The 20,368-nt window shown below is 29.6% G+C and overlaps 3 protein-coding genes and 1 long non-coding RNA gene across 5 annotated transcripts; 1 reads left to right on the top strand and 3 right to left on the bottom strand.

Moving 5' to 3' along the window:
* Window positions 1–4,191, top strand: LOC149876459 (uncharacterized). Its single transcript, XR_016448695.1, has 2 exons — window positions 1–489; window positions 587–4,191. It is a non-coding gene; the product is annotated as an uncharacterized LOC149876459 (long non-coding RNA).
* On the bottom strand, window positions 591–3,381 carry LOC149876460 (uncharacterized). 2 transcript variants are annotated; one of them, XM_090075325.1, is made up of 7 exons: window positions 3,204–3,381; window positions 2,907–2,995; window positions 2,784–2,834; window positions 2,535–2,604; window positions 1,439–2,194; window positions 1,253–1,351; window positions 591–747 (listed from the first exon to the last, which is right to left on the bottom strand). In XM_090075325.1, the coding sequence occupies exons 1-7, from the start codon at window positions 3,379–3,381 to the stop codon at window positions 704–706; spliced, it is 1,287 nt and encodes a 428-aa protein (XP_089931451.1). In that variant the 3' UTR covers window positions 591–703. The 2 variants fall into 2 exon arrangements, with proteins under 2 accessions (XP_089931451.1, XP_089931450.1); XM_090075324.1 differs by having other exon boundaries at window positions 1,253–2,194.
* LOC149876458 (uncharacterized) lies at window positions 4,042–8,218 on the bottom strand. The gene is made up of 2 exons (XM_090075323.1): window positions 7,831–8,218; window positions 4,042–6,617 (listed from the first exon to the last, which is right to left on the bottom strand). Exon 2 carries the CDS (start codon window positions 6,615–6,617, stop codon window positions 4,380–4,382), a length of 2,238 nt encoding a protein of 745 aa, XP_089931449.1. The 5' UTR covers window positions 7,831–8,218; the 3' UTR covers window positions 4,042–4,379.
* A 9,505-nt stretch (window positions 8,219–17,723) lies between these two features.
* LOC149876457 (uncharacterized) lies at window positions 17,724–20,249 on the bottom strand. The gene is made up of 3 exons (XM_090075352.1): window positions 19,966–20,249; window positions 18,490–19,769; window positions 17,724–18,176 (listed from the first exon to the last, which is right to left on the bottom strand). The coding sequence occupies exon 2, from the start codon at window positions 19,702–19,704 to the stop codon at window positions 18,667–18,669; it is 1,038 nt and encodes a 345-aa protein (XP_089931478.1). The 5' UTR covers window positions 19,705–19,769; window positions 19,966–20,249; the 3' UTR covers window positions 17,724–18,176; window positions 18,490–18,666.
* Between the last annotated feature and the right edge of the window lie 119 nt (window positions 20,250–20,368).

Genomic DNA, 20,368 nt, shown 5'->3' with positions numbered 1-20,368 from the left:
AGCTATGAAAGTTAACTTTCATGTTTATATATAAAAATTGGAAGTTTAGCGAATTCGCTGGAATTTTATTTTTTAGGATATATTTTTTTTTAAAACTTTCATAAACATTTTAAATATTTAAAACCGTGAAGCGCGAAATAAGACAAATTAAGCATAGGAAAAAAAAAAGTTTAATATAACATTTATTTAAAAATATCGATATTTAGAATAAAAATACAATGTATAAGTAATAAACTACCTTAAGTATGAATACAAATTTTCATAAATCAATTTTTTTTCTATTTTAACCATTTAAACAAACAAAACAGAAAATCAGTTGTATTTTTATTTTTTTGTTTTGATAGAGATTTAAATCATAAAACATAATCTACAAAAAAATTTAATAAAGCATAATCATTTTGCATAAGCTTACACGAGCTTGTTTGAAAAACTTTGAAAAAAAATTGAATTAAAAAAATGTGTATCTCATTAGTCGAGAACCAAAAGGCTGTACGTACATTTTTTGTTTTCGAATAAATGCAATTTGTTTATTTTTCCTGATAATTTATCTAAACTTTTTTAAATTTTATTTATTAGTATATTTTAGTATATTTTGAGGCGAAAAAATCATGAGTTTAGCGGTGTGTTCGTTCTCCACAGACAAGTAATCAAAACAAAAAAAAGAAAAGAAAATCGTAAGTTCGTGAGTACGTTCGTATGTCTTTTAAATTGTGCTTGACGCATTCTTTTTTGTTTGGGACTTCGGAGCTAAAAAAAATTGATACAATATTTAAAGGACATATATAATAATTATATAAAAACATATATAAAATAAACAGTAAAATAGTAAGCAAACATAAAATAGTATAACAGGTATAAACATAATTAACTTTAAAAACCAAGGATAAATTATAAAAACAAAAACATATGTATATTTCAAAATCGATAATTACTTTAAAATAAAAAAATTTGATTGGTGACTCTGAAACATAAACCTGGCCTTACTATTAGAGATTATACGGTAATCAAAATAATTAATACTAAAAAAATATACTAAAACAATAATAATAATTACAAGATTAAAATAAAAAAATAAAAAATCAGACGAAAGTCACAAGCTAGTTGAAATTAAAAAATCCTATTATTTATTGTTTTTCTATAAAATAAAATTAAGACATAGTAGTCCTAACAAAATTTTGTTATTTATAAAAGATGAAAACTAGTGATATAATTATAATTAAATACGAAAAGTAATACAATTAAAATATAATACCTGCTTTAAAATAAGCTCTGCGCTCGTCATTAATTTTTTCACAGAGCGCAACACTGACATCATTTTTCGAAAAATTCGGAAACTTGGATATTGTAAGTTCTGTAAAAATTGCAGATAAGCAATTTCTCGTATTGAATTGATTCTGGAATTCCAGAGTATAAGTGTTAAAATTTAATAATTTTTTACCTGTTATTAAATGCAACACAGCTGGATCAAGGCCAACTTTTTTTGAAACAGAAAACTTTGAAGAGCCTTTTTTTCCTGATAGCGAAGCATTCACCAACTTATTTCTTTCATAAAAATGGCCTAATAACTGTTTGACCAGCTTTTTTCCTGTTGGTGCTGTTAAGACTCTATTAGGAATCATGTTTTCAGTGACTTCTTTGTCACTGCATATATAATCTGTTGGTTGTGTTGTATGGGAAACTAATGAATGTGCTGGTACTTGTTCTAATAGTTGTGAATGCATTGATAGTGGAAGTTGTGAATTTGTTAGCGATGTTGGTTGTGAATGCAACAATGGTGGTGGCATTTGTGGAACAGAATATAGTTGTGCTGGTAGTGAAAAAGGTGGAGAAGGCATTTGAAATGAATTTGAAGTCGATGGAATGTTTTCCGATTGAAGTCGATTGAAGTCAATTGAATTGAACAAATTTTCATGAAACGAATTATGATTGTTAAGAAAAAGTGAGGAATCAGGATGTTCATTAATGGAGTCATTAGTTGAAAAAGACTGGAATTGTTTGGGTTGGGATTGGGTTGAGAAAGGAGGAGTTGTTGGTAATGTTTGTGATAAAAGAGGTTGTATTTGTGAATTTGTTGGTTGTAAATATAATGGAGATGGTTTTGAATGGGTTGTTGATGGTTGGGAAATCAACATTTTTGCTTTCTTTCTTGGCAACTCTTCGCTTAAGTCACCTTCTTCTGCTTTGCTAACAAGCCCTAAAAGTGAAATAAAATCCATACATTTAAAAGCATAGGGCATTATAAAACTGTGGGTATTTTAAACAGAGGATTTTATAAAACAGAAAAGTTGAGCATTTAAATTTACTGAATGGTCACAAGCAGTGAATGTCTAAAAGAAAAATGAAGTACACTAGAAATAGTCATAAAACAGCTGATAAAGTAAATCGCAAATGTTTAGCTATTATAATTCCATTTAAAATTTTTAAAACATTTTATAATAAAACTCTTATTATTGTAAAAAAAAGAAATAGAATTGCCAAAATTGATCTCAGCTATGCCAGTATTTTATTTGGAATACAAATGACTGTTTACTTACTTTCTATTTTTTTGTACAATGTTGTTAGCTTCTTAGCAAAATCTTCTTTTAATGCTATAGTATGAGTATTCTAGGTATTGTAAAAATATATGACACAAAACTATATTTTATGAATAAACAGGATAGGTCAATCAATTTTTGTTTATGCATAATGTCTGCTTTTCTAAAATTGTATGATTTTGATGAGGTTCCATTTTGGAAGAGTTACAGCCATCTTTATAAATGAAACTATTAGCAGAATAAACTTACCAACAATAACTCCATTTGCTGAACTGTTATATATTCAACTCTAACAGAACCCTTAAAAGTAAACAAAGTTTTATCCAGAGTTTGAACTGATCTTGTTCAAAGTAAATTTTATAATATATAAACCTCAATTTCATTTGTTATGTTTAGCAATTTCTTATCTTTTTTTTTCTTGAGAAGTGAGCCTTTTTTCAATAATGCTTCTTCTAAACTGTCTAAATATAATAATATAATTACTATTTCATAAATGTTAAATATATCTTTAAAAACAGATGTTTGTAATACATCAAACATAAAAGACTACTAACGATGTCATTATATGAAATATCTTAAATGCTGAAAACATACGCAATTGAAATAATTAACAACTTTAAATATAAAATTTCAAAAGAAACTTAAAATATTTTCAAATTTGAAGCTTACCAACCACACATATAACTTTACCCTTCTCAATGGGGCCTTCATCTCGATTAGTAAGTTTTGTGTATCTTATATCACCCTCTTTGTTATTTACAAGAAAAGCCCTGTTAAGTACAGATGTATCCCATTCAACAGAGACAGTTCCGTTGCGAGACCATTGTACAACAGCAAACTTAGACATTATGAATACTAAGACTTAAGTCAATTTAAAGATTACAAATAAATACATAATTTTGAAAAAATTTTGAAGTAAATTATAAGTTGCTATTAAATCTAATACCTCATTAGCAATGTATAGTTATAGATCTGTATTACATAAATTTATAGATGTATATTAATAAGACTTTAAGTATTTAAAAATTGTAACAACAAATAAGCAGTTAAATATATTGTAACCGAAATTGCAACGGTCTAGGGAGACAGTAGATTAAATGAAAATTATCCAATTTTAACCAGTACCATGCTTCTGAAATTTTTTTTTTGTTAATTCACCTCCCCAAGGCTGAGAAGGCCACTACAGATGAAGAGGCTACTTAATTGTGGTTATAACCCTCTCTCAACTCTATAACTCCAAAACACAAACCTTGATGAACAAGGCCGCTGCATGAAGAAACAAGTTGAGCGCGGTACTACCAGGGACATGGTGGGGATCGAACTTGGAACCTCTCGCTTATAAAGCGAGCGCTCTACCACAACACCACTACCGCTTAAAATAACAACACTCTAATTGTTGCTGTGTAGGAAAGTGAATAAAATGACCTAGGTAACCCTAAAAAAAAAACAGTAACCCAGTAGTTATAGAAAATGTAAATATTAACTTTATAAAATAAAAAAACAATTCTAAAGAAAAACAATATTTTTAAACCAGAAGTTTTTACAAAATTGACAAGCCAACATAAACTGTTGAAGGTTACATGTAATTTTTTATCACAAATATAAAATGCAACAGTTTAAAAAAAAAAAATAACAATTCACCAAAAAAAAATTACAGTTCACCAAAAAAAATTATAGTTAACAAAAAAAAATTGCAGTTTACCAAAAAAAGAACAGTTCACCAAAAAAAAATTATGTAAACAGCTCACAAAAAAAATTACAATGTTACAAACAAATCATCATGCAAAGATAAAAAGCAATAATAATACAAATAATAATATTATGCAAAGAATAATTATAGAAGAGTTAAAAAGGGCATAAATCAGGAATACTAACAACACAATCTTCAACCAAAAAAGCTTTTTGTATAATTTGCTCTGCAAAAATTATAGATAGACATTCTGCATAAGTATACATAAAAATATGCTTAGCTGCTTTCGGACTTGTTTTTAAAAATCTAACACAAGCAAAAACATTCATCTCAAAGATAAAGAAATATTCAATACTACAAAATGATCCACAAGTAAGTTTAACAAGTGAGTCACAATGACGAACATTCTTATGACGAATATGGTAAATGTTTTTGGCAATAGAAACTTTGTAATATTTTTGAATTTCAAAAATATGCTTACCTAAATAATGCTCAAAAAACAGTTTCTCACAATAAGGAATATTATAATTACAGCCTTTATCTAAGACTTTAATTGAGCCAATAATAACTCCTTTAAAATTAAAATTATAAGAAAATAACATGTCATCCAAAAAGTCAATGCAATCTTCGTCTATAATATTAGAATGAGAAGCTTGAATGTTACATGTAGTTAAATATGAAAATCGATCTATTACTTGAGTAGATATATCTTGAGTACCATTTAAAAGAGATAAAATAATGCCATTAAAATTTTCAAACTGATGACAAGAATAAGATAATAAAGGCCCCCATAGACGAGCACATGAGGGAAGATGAAGTAATTGGTGCACATTATAAGACATATTCTCTCTACCATACAAACCAGGAAATTCGTAAACAAATCGATTAATTAATAATGTGGCTTCATTAACAACACTTTCAGATAATACCTTATTATTTAACATAAAAACAACATTAGATAAAAGAATAAAATGATCAAAAAACTGCGGAAGCAAAATATCACATAAAATAACAGGACCATAAAAAACTAAAAAATTAAAAAACTCAACACCTTTCCAATGCTTTATGCAACTTAATGATCGTGGAGTCCGCCTTATATTGCTTGGCACACTAATTACAGATAACCGATTATTTATAACAGTACAGTGTCTACGAATAGAAAAAATAGAACCAGAATAACAACTATCAAACCAGAAAGAAAACATAGCTTTCATAACACCAAGCTCTATACAGTGCAAATTATCAACAACTGTTCCATTTACACAATCAAAATTAGGCAATCTTACTAATGGTGAAATATCTAAAAACCCTTCAACCACATTAACACAAAAAAAATCTGTATTGCTTCTACAATTCATAGTAACATCAGAAAATGGATAAGTCATACAAGACCCCCTGCCTTTTGGAACTCTTTCCCCTCTAGAAGAACACCAATGACAACCATTATAACCATTAAATTGCCTACGACAAAAAACCAGAGCTCTTGCAATTGTATCACATGAAAAAATAGATACATGAAAAAAAACACGAACATTATTAGATAAGAGTATACCATTAGTGGATAGGTTAGTAAAAATATCAACAAAAGGAGATAAAAATAATTGTATATTTGGTTTTTTAAAACCCGACCAGAGACCAAAAAACAAAATATTAGTAATTTGCAATGAATATGGAAAACTATGAATGGATGCTAGCAAAGGCCACAAGGACCACTTTGATGATTTGAAAATGGGAACTCCATCAGTATTAACAACAAGTCTAATTGTTGCTTGCCCATTTTCTTCAAGATCTGCTAAATGTATCCAATTGTTATCGCAAGTATTTTTAAGCTGTTTGTTTATGTTTAAAATATGAAAAAAATTGCATTTCTTATGAAGATAGGATGATGTAAAATATTTCAAACATTTTGGACACTGCTTATTAAGACTTAAAGCAACTTCACAAACATCACAAAAAAAAACTTTTTCATATAACTCTTTTTCCTTCTTAAAAAACTTCAAAAACAAATATTTAGATGTAGGCAAAACACTGTGTGGCAATAAAATAGTTAAGAGAGTTAACAACGCCTCTAAGGCTTCGTAGGACAAATTAAAGCGCAAAACAAAAGTCATTATGCATAAACATGCATTAGAGACATTTATCTTTGCCCCAGGATACAGAGGTGGACTCTCTGAACTTTCATTTTCATCAAACTCATCATTGATTGTTTCATTTTTTGGTTCATCTAAGTCAGATAAATGATCCATAAATTCATCGTCAATAGAATTATTGTCATCAGAGGTGCTCTCATTCTGTTGTTGAGCACAGTTAACTTTTGACATCCTCCATTGTGTTGTTCTTGGAATACTTACTTCGCCTGATTGCCATTTCTTGTAGCGACCAATTCTAGGCATCTAAAATAAAAGAGGCAAGCAGGCAAAATTAAACTTTAGTTAAACAAGATTAACATCAGAAAGAGAACAAGAGAAACGATTGTACTAAACCTAATTGTGCTTAAATAACAATGATGCTTATTTAACAGCTAGTTCTTTAGTATATACAATACAAACTATACTTTTATTTGATGAAAATTTTTTTATCAAGTGTATGATGTATATATAAATATCAAATGCATATATATGTTAAATGAAGGTGTTTAAGCGGTATAAAATTTTATAATTTTATTTAAATTTTATAATTATTCAGAAAATTTAATATTCTTTTGAAAACTATAAAACTTACAAAATATCTATTCTGATGAGTCTTAATTGATGAAATTTTCTGATGTCTTAATTGATGAAACACAGTGTAAAATGAAATAAGTTTGATAAATGATTTTTACTAATTTATTATTGCTATGTTCTTTTAAGAACATTGAGCCCTCTATTTTAAGAATACATTTAAAATTATTCGGATATATACGTGTATATATATATACGTATGTATATATATATACGTATGTATATATATATATATATATATATATATATATATATATAAATACATATATATATATATATATATATATATATATATATATATATATATATATATATATATATATATATGTAAATACATATATATATATATATATATATATATATATATATATATATATATATATATGTGTGTGTATATATATATATATATATATATTTTGAAATTATAAGGACCCCTTAAAATATTTTTTATTCCAAAAAAATTTTAAACCTAGTGTTTTTGTATTAAATAGAACACATTTAGGGGGTGGGAACAAATTATTTTCAAAAATGCTGTTTTTGGGACACCCTAATACACACACACACACACACACAGATATATATATATATATATATATATATATATATATATATATATATATATATATATATATATATATATATATATATATATATATATATATATATATATATATATATATATATATATATATATATATATATATATATGTATATATATATATATATATATATATATATATATATATATATATATATATATAAATCAATCATTATCTATTATGTTCAATAATCTACAATAAAGAAATTTATAATAATAAATTTTTGTGAAATTATAAAGTTGAATATGAACTCGCTTTAATAAAAATGAACATACTGAACAACATACCTGTGGTTTTGGAAATTGAGTAGAACTTAAAATAATAGAAACTGAAACTGTGGATATAAAAAAACAACGTTTACTTTATTACAGAAATTGGAAAAAAATTTTCAAGATGTTATATCTGTCAAATTTCAAAAAAGTTATGTTAGCAAAAGTTATATCAATATTGAGTTATGAAACCCGCGGCGTTTTCGATTATTGAAAATCAGCGCTAAATTTCCACTCAGGTTTTAGATCACTGGAAATAAAATGACGTTTTTTGTTAAACTTCCAGTGAACTTCCAGCGAAGTCGTAAAATTTGCGGAAAACCCAGCGAACTCGGTGAATTTCCAGTGATCTTTTACATTTCCAGTGATCTTTTACATTTCCAGTGAACTTTCACTGGAAGTTCGCTGGGTTTTTTTGTAAGGGTCCATTCCAACAATTTTTCATATTTTAAGATATTAAATAGTTATGTTTATTCAGTGAGAATTGAATGGAGACTTAACCTCGAAATGAAATGTTATTACGAAATTGAATTATAAAACATTTAGCTGATCAGTTTGTAAAACGAATTGTTGCAAACATGTGACAGGTGGGACAAAATCAATGTTGACCAACATCATCATTTTTTCGTTCATTCATTTCAATACACTTGCATAAAGTTAAAAAATGATGCTAATTTTAAGTTTAAAAAAATTGTGCAGGTGGTTCCGGCAGTTTACTTTTCAAAGTTATTCTGCTCCTCCCCCTTCAACTGCTCGTATTTTTTCGACCATCATAATTATTTGAACTTCTATCTTTACTTGCTACGTCTTCAGTACGTGGTATTTTTATTGCTAAACATTTTGCTAATGCTAATGCTCGTGATATGCTTCAGCGTTTGATTTTGAATCAAATTACTGTAAAACTCAGTAGCAGACAGATAGAAAAACATGTAATGAAAGCTTTGAAATCAAGTTATCATTCTGTTCTTACTGCGCAGTCTCTCTTCGTTTACTTGTATTATCTTTATGGTTTCTCTGATTTTTTTTTGTAAGACAACGAATAAAGCCTTTAAGGAAATCTAAGTTAAAATGTAATTAGTAATAGTTTGAAAATTTGAAAATAGAAAAGCTTATATATATATGTAAAGGAGATTTCTAGAGGCGTTAACATCAACATAAATTCACTGCTGAGCCCCAGCATTGCGCGGTAGGAAGGGGCAACGCGAATAGGGGTAGAGAGAGACGTTAGTGCCTTTCTCATCATTTAAAACATCTCCAATCAAATAAGAAAGTATCGAAAAAATATCGAATTTTTTTTTGAAAAGAAATATTGTACACTTGATGATTTGTCCCAAAAGAGTTTATTTTTGAATTTAAATGAAATGTCTATTAAATGTCAAAATGTAACCAATTGTTCAAAACATAAGTTTAGGGTGATCGAATCTTCAAGGGACAACAAAAGTATCTCAGAAAAATGTGAATAAATCAATGTCAAATAAATTAAATATAATAAAATGCCTCGATTATACAAAGTCCAAGATTAACTAAATATACAAAATAAATTATCAAATAAAGATTTATGCTTAATAAATATTTTAAAAAGTTAAATAAAAAATTGCAATTAAACAAATTAAATTCAAGAAATAATTCTTTTTTTATTGACACTAACTTGTATGCAGTGACTAAATTAGTGTAAAATACACAATAATTAGCGTATAAATGTCCATATATGTGAGCTGTAACCGTCTTTTATATTGACGCGTCCTTTTTAACGTAAGAACTACACTAAAATCATCTTGACATTTAATTATTATTTAATTTGGATTTGCCAATCCAACCCTTAAATAAAAGGAAAGCTTTAAATTAATTAGAAAAGAAAAAACTTATTAATTGTTTCAAAGTATCAAAAGTTAAAGTTAGTCGACGAAAACTTGCAAATTGAACATTTCTTGCTGTTATTATTTTCAAAGATATAAAAAATTTTCTCAACTCTTATCAGTTCCATCACTAAATACTTTTCACAATTCTGATATATGAAACACTGCAATATTTGATCTTTATGTCATGGAAGTCACTTGTAATAAAAACTTTACAAATGTTGTTAATTTTTACTTTTTTGAATATACACCTTTTAAGAGTTCTAAGTAATTTACAGTAAATAGTAAATAATTTACAATAAATATAATACAAAAAAAACTACTGCAACAGTTTGTCGATGATTATTTACAGTTTTCATTGCTTAGTCCAAACGTTTGTCGATGATGATTTACGAGGCAGCGAAACAAATTGAAAGTACCCAAGTATAGGTGCTGGAGGGAAAAAAAGTTCGGGTCTTGAATCTGTTTATAATATGGTTTTGTAATATCAACTAAAAAAATACTCCTGACTGAAACTTCTCGCATATGATTACCAAGAGAAAAAAAACATCGAACTTTCCTGATCAATTTCAATTTCTGGCAATTCCTAAAAAGTCATCGTTTTCGAGTAGTTTTCCCGAAAAAGAAACTTACATTTTGTGTACAAGGACTTCACCTCCTGCAAGAACTTCTTATCATCAATTAAAGACCTGACTTTGTTTATTAAGACTTGGTTTGTAAGGTGCTCATCAACCAAATCGTTGACATACTGGTCATAGATCTAATACTCCTTTATGAGAAGACTTCTGTAGTGGAAGAAGTTCCCAATGCCGTCGGCCGGAGTTTGTTTCCATGGTCATTGAATCTGAACTGGTGGTTTAACTGCTCCAAAAACTCTTTGCAAAACATCCGAACAATCTCAGCTAATGATTGATTGCCATATTTTTTTACGTGTGCAAGATAGCTACTTTGTTTAAAAATGCTAACTAATGCAGAGTACCCTGCATTAAATAGACATTCTTTAATGTAGGGTTCTCTGCAATCATTTCATTATGTCCCTAAAAAAATTGTTTTTTATTCTTTAAAAACTTAAATTTTACATATTTTTTTTAGAAGCATTTTGACTTTTATAGTAAAATACTGCTTTTTCCGTCACCCGCGTAAAAATTACTTGAAAATGATTTCCTTGTATTTTCTCGTATTTTGATAGTATTTTCTAAACCCATGGCACCATCTTTCATAAAATAAATAAAGTAAAAAAAGTGCAATTACTACTATGCATAAGAAGTGCCTCCTTGGTTTTACTTGGCTTACGCACAACGAAGAATCTCAGCATTTCCTAAAGTATAAACTACTGCCAAAATCCAAATAAGCTCTAAAAAAAGTGCAAACCCTGGTCAAGGGACTACCAGTTGGTAAGATAAAAAAAAAAATACGTCTCTGTTAACAAATTTTTATTGACTCTTGAAACCTTTTTAAATACATTTAATTTCAAAATTAACAGAAAAAAATAACCCTATTTGAACCCTATTTTTTACATTATATTATCATTAAATAGTATCTGATCAATTTAAGACATGTTTTTTGATTTTCTCTACAAAAAATTTATTTTCTTTTAGTTTCTCCACAGAAAATAGCTCAATGTTCTCTTTTGGTACAAGTACTCTACAATACTATTTTAAATGTACAGTATTGGACAAAACATTTGCAACCAAATAATGCTAATTTAGTTTCTTTATATAAAAGTGCTGCATTTTTTCAAATTAGAGAAATAACTATGTAACTGTTTAGAGACAAAGTTCTTCAAGTTTTATTCATAACAAAGTTCATTATTTGTACACGAAAATTAATAAATCAATCAAAAGTATTAAAAAAAGTTCATTTCCTTCTGGACAAAACAAGTGCAACTCGACAAAATGTTGACCAAGCTGTATTTCGCTATCAATATTTCGTGGCGAATCCTTTGTTGTCGATCACAGCCTTGCATCTTCGAGGCATAGATTCGATCAGGTGATCAATGAAACTTTGTGGAATCGCTGCCTAGGCCTTTTGGATTTGTTCAAACAGCTGATCCTTATTACGAACACCTTCACGATTAATTCTGCGGTTGACGATCTCCACAGGTTCTCGATAGGGTTGAGATCCGGAGATTGAGGCGGCCAATCCATCACTGATAGGTGGTTGTCTTGAAACCACTGCTTGACTACTTTTGCAGTGTGTTTCGGATCGTTGTCTTGCTGAAAAACCCATTTTATTGGCATATTCCATTCAGCATGAGGTAACATAACATCTTTCAGGATATTTTTACACATGAAACGGTCCATTATTCCATCGTTTCGATGTATTGGACCTAGACCGTTAGCAGAGAAACACCCCCAGACCATTACATTGCCTCCACCATGCTTCACGGTCTTATGGCAGTAACGTAAATCGAGGCGTTTTCCGGCCGGTCGACGTACACGGCAAATGCTGTCGCTCCCAATGATGTTGAACTTCGATTCATCACTGAACAGGACAGTTCGCCATTTCTGCACATTCCAGTCAATATGAGATGTAGCAAACAGGAGTCTTTTTTTCTGGTTTTTTAGTGAAATCAGCGGTTTCTTTGCAGGGCGCCGAAAAAACAATCCGGCTTCAACAGCACGTCGTCTGATTGTTCGGTCCGATACAGGCAGCTCTAATTGCTTTTGTATATCGACTGATGATATCCAGGGATCCTTCTTGACGGATCTGACGATCATAGAATACTCTCTAGAAGTGGTGGAACGCGGTCTTCCACCTTTGTTATCTGCTGCCAACTTTCCCGTAGAACGATATTTGGAACATAGTCTTGAGACGGTCCATTTTTTTCACGCAATATTTATTACAAATACTTTTTTGTGACATTCCACTTACATAATCGCCAATAATTTTCTTTCTTAGTTCCAATCCAAGACTGTCGGGAGCCATTTTTGCAGTTGAAGTCATAAAAATAATAAAAATAAATAATCACGCTTCTCAAGGCTTACCGTGTTACATTTACCTTGTGATGATACAATAATGCTCTGTGGAACACAAAGTCTTGGTTGGATGTGGACTGTATTGATGTAATGAAACACTTGTTGTATTTCACTTCTTGTATTGATGTTCTTCGATAAAACACTTTGATAAAACTCACTTCGATAAACTGTCTTGATAATACTGACTGATTGACTTCCATATACTGACCGAATTACATGTCGATTTACTTGTCTCTTATATAGTAAAATGAACCTTTGTGAACCTGTTCTGGAAGATTCTAGATGCTTCTTTTCGATGCTTCTGGAAGCTTCTGGATGCGTCTGGATGCTTCTGAATGTTTCTGGATATTTCTGGATGCTACTGGATGCTTCCAGATGCTTCTTCTGGAAACTTCTGGAAGCTTCTGCATGCTTCTGGAAACTTCTGGATACTTCCTTTAATTATTAAAAAACTTCCGTGACGTTGACCCGGACCAGACTTAAGAAAATGAAACAAACCAAAAAAGTTGCACTTGTTTTGTCAGCTGCAAAATGGCACTTGTCAAAGAACTTCTGCCTGTGTGCTGTTATCTGTCAGCTGATTGCTCATGTCATGGCATGCTATGACTCCAGACTCCTGAACTGTTTAAAGACATGTAAGAACTGTTTAAAGACATGTAAAAACTGTTTTAAGACATGTAAAATTAAGAACACTTTTTAGCATTGTTCGATGTTGGTTGCAAATGTTTTGTCCAATACTGTAATATTAAAATTCATAATTTAACAGCATTTAAGGATTAAGTTGGTTGGAATGTTCATTAAAAAACCGTGAGCCATAATTTTCTGCTCCTTATCTCTAATAACTCAAATTATGCTAGCAGCTCTGTAGATCAGTTATGCAGCACAACAATTTCTTTGTTCTCTGGATGATTATTGTTGTGCTTAAAACTTGACCAATGTTGATAAAAATCTTGATATGCGGTTTCACGAGTTCGTTCACTATAGTCCCCAGGGGTGAATCTTTTGTGACTGATGAAATCCTTGATCTGCTTGAAGACAGTGTGAATTTTAGGTGTCATGCTTGCACCAGTTATCATTAAGTAACACCTTTTGAAATTTTCAATTCTTACAGCGAAGTCTGGCTGTAGAATGAATCCAAAGCAAGCCTTGAAAGCTAAAGTGAAACTTTTGAATGCTTCAATTATGTGAAAGATGTTGGGAACCAAGTTTATATCAGCAAGTTGCTGCAGCACATCCACATTTTTAAAAAGCTTTCTGCATTCGTTTCCGTCCAACTGGCTACAATTATATGGGCTCAGTTGAATGTGGAAGGCAGCTGGCCACTTAACAGTTTCTATCCAAGCAGTTTTAAGGAACTTGAAAAGATGATTGATAATTCCTAAGATGAGATTCAATTCCATCGATGGGATGATTTCCAAAATCAGAGCATTATAAGGCCCGCTGATGATTGGCTTTCGAATGACATTGCCGAACAGCTAAGCGTGAGCAACAACCCTGCCAGATTGCTGAAAAGACTCGAGGTTAGATTTGATTGACCCCAGTGTTCGCAAGTTTTCAGATTCGGCAAGACACTTGGATTTGATATCACACCATGTGCAAGGGTGCATACTTGAATGGGTTTGAAGACCACAAGTTATATTTGCAACTTTCATATCACAAGCCAAAGTTAGTTTAAGTCCATTTGCATTAATCAGTGACCAGATTTGTTAAATATTGGAGTGAATCTCTGGCAAATCTTCTGATACCGCAACAAGATTTTGTCTCATGACTCCAGTGTCTTTGCCAGCCCATTTAGTGAGAAGCTGTGTTTGTGACGGTGAGCTGGTTTCATCTCATAATGTAGTATCGTAAATGCTTAAAAAAAACTTGAGAAAACCTTTGCCACCATCAACTCCGAGCTTAACAAAATAGTCACCAGAAAGTTTGCAAAATTGAATAACATGATTCACAGTACTTGATAAATAACTGCAGTGAGCAACAACCCGAACTGTACCAGAATCTCCTTTTCCTATAAAGAATTTTAAGTCATTGCAGGTGAAGAAATCACATAGGTGTTGACCTGCTCTTACAAAACTCATGTAAAAATTTGGTTCTACCATCTTGCTGTTGGTGTTTGGTTTACAGTTCTGAACAGTTTTTTTAATTCGTTGTTTGACAGGCCCGTATTTAATTCTACATTTACAAGAGCTAGAGTGGACAACTTTTGAGTGCTTGATGGTGACTGGGCACTTCTTTGTCCTGAAACCAAAACATGAATATTTTATGTTTATATTTAACTTTGTTTAGAAAGTTTGGGTAAATTTTTTAAATTATTCGTTTTTAAAGAGATTAGAAACTTGTCAAAAATATATTTCCAAGAATCTAGTCTCATTTTTAAATAGTCAAGACTTTCTTTCAATATATGCATGTAAAAATCATTTAAGTATAAATATTTACCGAGGCTTCTTTCTCAATTATGGTTTTCTCTTCAAGAGAATAATTTTCTTACAACCAAATTGGTAGATTAGGCAACAATACGTTGTGCTTCTTGCTTCAAGTCTCACTTGTATTGAATTGAAATCAAGCAAAGGGGGGAGTGTAACTTCTTTCCCCTCATTGATTCTCGGGTACCATATGATTCGCAGAATCCATGTGGTACCCGAGAATCAATGATATTGATCTTGGTCTTGTACAGTTGGCATATTCAATCTGTTTGGAAAATAGTAAGCTGTCTTAAACATTTTTCCAGACAGAGCAAGCACACAAACTTTCGATTTTCATCATGAACCCTTGTTTGATTTGGCATTGTGTTAATTCATTAAATCTAACTTCAATAAATCAAACTCTACCTTTTACAAAATTTAACCAAAATTTATATCGGATAACAATCCACTTAACATACTTGCAATTATTAACATACTTATATTTATCTAAATTAATGATACTTGTCACACTTAAAGAAAACTTAGATGAGATCTTATTTGATGATGACAGTTCCTATAAACCGTCCTACGAACAATTTTTACTGCTCTTCAAAGGACTATTCTGCCCTACGTTAACATTTCTCCCTTCAAAAACTGTTACACTTTTAGAAAACTTTTGATAGAGATTTTCTTTTTTTGTACCTCTTCAATTATTTTTAAAAAATTTTTACAAATTTGGTTTCAAAACAACCCTAAGCTGTAAAAATTGATTTTCCTCAGACATGCTCTCCAAACTTTTTAGCGGTTATCTTAGTTATCAAAATTTAAGCCAATTATCTAAATAATTGGTTTAAATTTAGATAACTAATTAAATAATAAAAAATCTTTGGTTTTCTCACAGTTTTTTTGTTTTAAAAGAAATAAATATCTTTTATTTTCTATGAAGGCATCCTCAGAAAAGCTTTTCGATTATTTATTAGCTTTTTTATGCATTTTGGCAGTGGTTTACACCTTGGGAAATACTGAGATTTTTCGTAATGCGTAAGCCAACTCAAAACACGTTTTAAATACCAAATCAATATCTTGGTCTTTAAAATGAAAAAGGTACACGTAGCAATTAAACAACTATTATAAAAATTGGTGATATTACATAGTAGAACACTCGTGTAACCCTTATTTTGAAAATGGTAACTGAGTATCACAGTAATCGGTAATGTTTTGAGGTATAAGCAGCAAAAAAGCTAACAAAATTTAAACTAAAACTGCCATAAATCCGTAACCGTAAACTAATCCAAGTAAAGTTTTATCCAAAGTTTGGTGTGGCTATAAGCAACATAAACGCCATTTTTTATTTTAAACTTTATAATTTTATTATTAAATTTAAATCTAAATTTTAATTATATTGAGTGGTTCTCATTCTACAGGTGTTTTTGTTGGCATTTTTAACATTCAAATAAAATTATTTTCCGCGGACAAAATTAAACGATTTCAAAATTTGCATGACAGGCACCTTGACGTGGGCAGGAGCGGTTAAATCCTGATATGCGGATGACAAAAGTAATACTTCAAAACAATGTTTTGAAAACACACCGCGTATATCTTTTTAAATGGATAATTTACGGTTGTTTACTTAAATCGTGTTAAAACGCTTCTCCAATTTAAAAAATTTTCGAATTCTTAAAGTTCTTTAAATAATTATTTTTCTCTGTAAATTCATTTTATAAATGATACTCAATTTAATTTAAAATTTTTTTGTTTTTGCTACTATTATCAAAGAAGTAATTTGTATTTAAAAGAAGTTTATGTGATAATTAGTATTATAAACACAATTAAGGAGACCATGGAATTGCTCTACACCTTTTCAAAATGTAATTGAGAACTTGAAAATTGTAATTCAGAAAAGTAAGACGTGATTTAGAAATACAACATGTAATTTAGAAATCGCGATATGCAATCAAGAAACACAACATGTTTGAAAATTCACCGACTCAGTTAAATTATTTGTGTTTTATTATTCATCTAAAATCTCAATTAAATTTTTCACAAAAATAAAAAAAATTTTAATTGACACCCAATAACATTTTTCCAGTTACCGCCTAAACCTCAAATGTCTTTTTCATTTTGTGTCATTTCATTTCATGACTTTATATATCCTATTGATATTATATTATTTTCAGCCATAAATTACAATGTATATTAGGACTAAAAAAATTCAAAATACAAAGAACTTTGTCTTCTTTATACTTTCTTTAATTACAACTATCATGTTCTCAATTACATTTTTTTGATTTCTTATTAACAACTTTCATTTTCTCAATTACATCTTGAAAAGGTGTATATTTGTGAAACGTCAAAGGGTGAACAAAGGGTGAAACGGATAACTTTGAATTTTGTCTTGCACAACAAATTCAATTTTTTCTGATTTCAAAACACTATTTATATTTGCACTTTAAACCTTTAAAGATTTAAATCTTTAAGAAACGTATTTTGAAATTTAGAAATGAATTATGAACAATAATTGATACACTTTGGCATTAACTCTGTTAATTTATATATCTATACCTTATATAATATGTTTAAACTATGTTTAAAAATCCAAGGACAAGGTTGTCTTATAATAGAACTGTTTACTTTATTTTTTTATATTATTCAAACAAAAAAAACACAAACAAACGCAATCTGAAATAAAGAAACTTTGAGGTCAGGAAGAAATACATATGTAAAATAAATAAGAAAATCTAGATGTTAAATTGATTCAACTGTTGAATATTATTAACTAATCTTTATGCTATATTTACACTTATATTTGGAATCGTTAAGTTTATAGTTGAAATCCCAATTGTAGCAAGTTTATTGGAACAGCTTTTGTGAGTTACTCCATCAACAGTGCTAAGAGATTTTTTGTCTTCATTATTATTCAGCTTTTCGGTCCTAAAGATACTTTCTTTCTCATAAGTAGTGGGTTTACAAAAACGCACATTAGTTTTTTCTTTTCTTTTTTTCTTTGTTGAAACAAAATTTGTTTGAGGCTTAATTCTTTTGTTGGAAGCAACTAATGACGATGTCTTTATTTCTTTCACTGAATGATATTTTGACATTGCATCAAAAGTGTTTATTGTAGTTGTTATCTAAAATAGATTCCAATATATATGTGTGTGCGTGTGTATATATATATATATATATATATATATATATACATATATATATGTAAATATATACACATATATGTATGTGTGTATATATTTATATATATGTATGTGTGTATATATTTACACACACACACGCACACACACACACACACACACATATATATATATATGTAAATATATACACATATATACATATATATATATAATATATTTAATTGTGTGTGTAAGTGTGTGCGTGTGTTTAATGTAAAACTAATAACTGTTAAAAAGATTGATATGGTTCATTACTCACTTGTTTTCCAATGTATTTTAAAGCTTCAATATCCAAGTTGCTACAGTTGTTAACACGGTGCATCAAGGTATGGAGCAAGTTCACTGTCTTAGACTTTGTTTCTTCAAATTTTGAAACTTTGTGTAATTTCTCTAGGTTGCATTTTATTGAATTTATTTTGTTATAAGAGTATCCATCCTATAGTTCAACTGAATTTTTAGCTTTATCATCAACTTTATTGTTCACAGCTAAAAAGTCCTTAAGCAGATGTACACGTTTACACAAAGTATTTTTTATGAGAAAGTCAGAACAATTGCAATGGAAAGTATGTGTACATACAAAACAGGTTATACACTGCAACCGACAACCTACTGTATTGCACTTGTCTGACAGTCTTGTTGCAACATATTTATTTTGCCCATCTTCAGAGTTGATTAGGAAAACATTTTCATCAGAAGTCTTATTTATGGCTGTATAAGACATTTTTTTACTACTCAAATGTCTGTCATAAATGTTTTGCATACGTTGTGTCAAAGAACCTTTAGTTAATTTTATCAAGCGAGAAAATAATTTATCTCTTGAAAATTTAAGAAGATTCACAAGAACTGTGTCAACACGTTTATTACACTTTCCTTTTAAATAGTTGTATTTAAAAGTTCTATGGAATGCCTCAACAAACATATTTGTATTTATACCTTCACCAACGCGGTAGCAATAGGCCCAGCTTTTTGTCACACAAATCCAGTATTTTAAAAAATACGCTTTAAACTCACTAGTAGCATGGGATTCTAGCCTATTAATGAGGGATGATAATTTATCTTGGAAAAGAATTTCATTTGTTTCCTCAAGAACTGTTCTAAGCATTTTGTAAACAACTGTTTCAATTTCAAAATTTTTAATTTTTTTTCGCAATTCTTCTTTCCATGCTTTGTCTACATGCCATGCACAGTATAACCATTTTGGTTGAAGATTAAAGACTTCACAAAAAGCATTGTAGAACTGTGGAGCTAAGTCTGTCATAAACCATTTAGGTTGTATAGTCCCAACCTCATTTTTTATTTTTTTGAAAAAGACTTTAATGAATGATTCATTTTCATGGTTAGCTAAACACCAAGCAATTGGATGACCTTGACCAAACTCATCCATAATCAGTAGAGAAATCAAAAGAAAATTATAGCCAGTTGTTCCATGTGTTGAGTCGCAGCATAAACCGTTACTCCCAAATTTTTCCAGCATTTCCTTCTGTGCCTCTGTCTGGATTACTATGTTAAAATCTCACTCGTGCTGAGATGAAGCTTGGCCTAAAATATAATTTTTTATAAAAACGATTTTATTAAGATATTAAAAAAAGAATTTTGTTTGCTAAATTTGCTAAAATTGCTAAATTTTTGCTATCAAAACCTTTTAAATAAAAATACAAACAAATTAATGCTATATATTTAACATAGCATTTGACATTTTTCAACTAATATTTTTAGCCACAATTAGCAGACTTACTTGCTTTATTATCAAAATTGAGTAACTCGATTCTGAATTCAATATTATGACTTTGATTGAGGTGTTTTCGCAAATCTTTGATTTTATGGAACCGATGTCCACATTGAATACATAAACAATTTCCACTGTGACTAACATCGCTGACTCCATGGAGCTTGATCATGTGTCTTTTTAAATCATATCGACGTGTGAAAGTACTTTTACAATTGTCATATCCACAAGAAAACAGAGAAGTCTTCATTTTTCATTGTCAGTTATTGTAGACAACCGTAAATTATCCATTTAAAAAGATATACACGGTGTGTTTTCAAAACATTGTTTTGAAGTATTACTTTTGTCATCCGCATATCAGGATTTAACCGCTCCTGACGTGGGCTAGGTTGGTATTATCATGATCCATGAT

This window comes from Hydra viridissima, unplaced genomic scaffold (assembly GCF_058129835.1).
Source record: "Hydra viridissima isolate aposymbiotic clone 2 unplaced genomic scaffold, HvirCarnegie_v1 scaffold_20, whole genome shotgun sequence".
Taxonomy (NCBI): domain Eukaryota; kingdom Metazoa; phylum Cnidaria; class Hydrozoa; order Anthoathecata; family Hydridae; genus Hydra; species Hydra viridissima.
The sequence above is the reverse complement of the archived record's forward strand: the minus strand, read 5'-3'. Positions and strand labels throughout refer to the sequence as shown.

Excerpts from the sequence above, each read along its gene's own strand:
- LOC149876457 (XM_090075352.1), bottom strand. The coding sequence starts at position 19,704 with ATGCTGGAAAAATTTGGGAGTAACGGTTTATGCTGCGACTCAACACAT.
- LOC149876458 (XM_090075323.1), bottom strand. The coding sequence starts at position 6,617 with ATGCCTAGAATTGGTCGCTACAAGAAATGGCAATCAGGCGAAGTAAGT.
- LOC149876460 (XM_090075324.1), bottom strand. The coding sequence starts at position 3,381 with ATGTCTAAGTTTGCTGTTGTACAATGGTCTCGCAACGGAACTGTCTCT. Across the intron at positions 2,605-2,783 it reads AGCAAATGGAGTTATTGTTG|AATACTCATACTATAGCATT; the intron begins GTAAGTTTATTC and ends TACAATACCTAG. Across the intron at positions 748-1,252 it reads CAGAGCTTATTTTAAAGCAG|CTCCGAAGTCCCAAACAAAA; the intron begins GTATTATATTTT and ends AATTTTTTTTAG.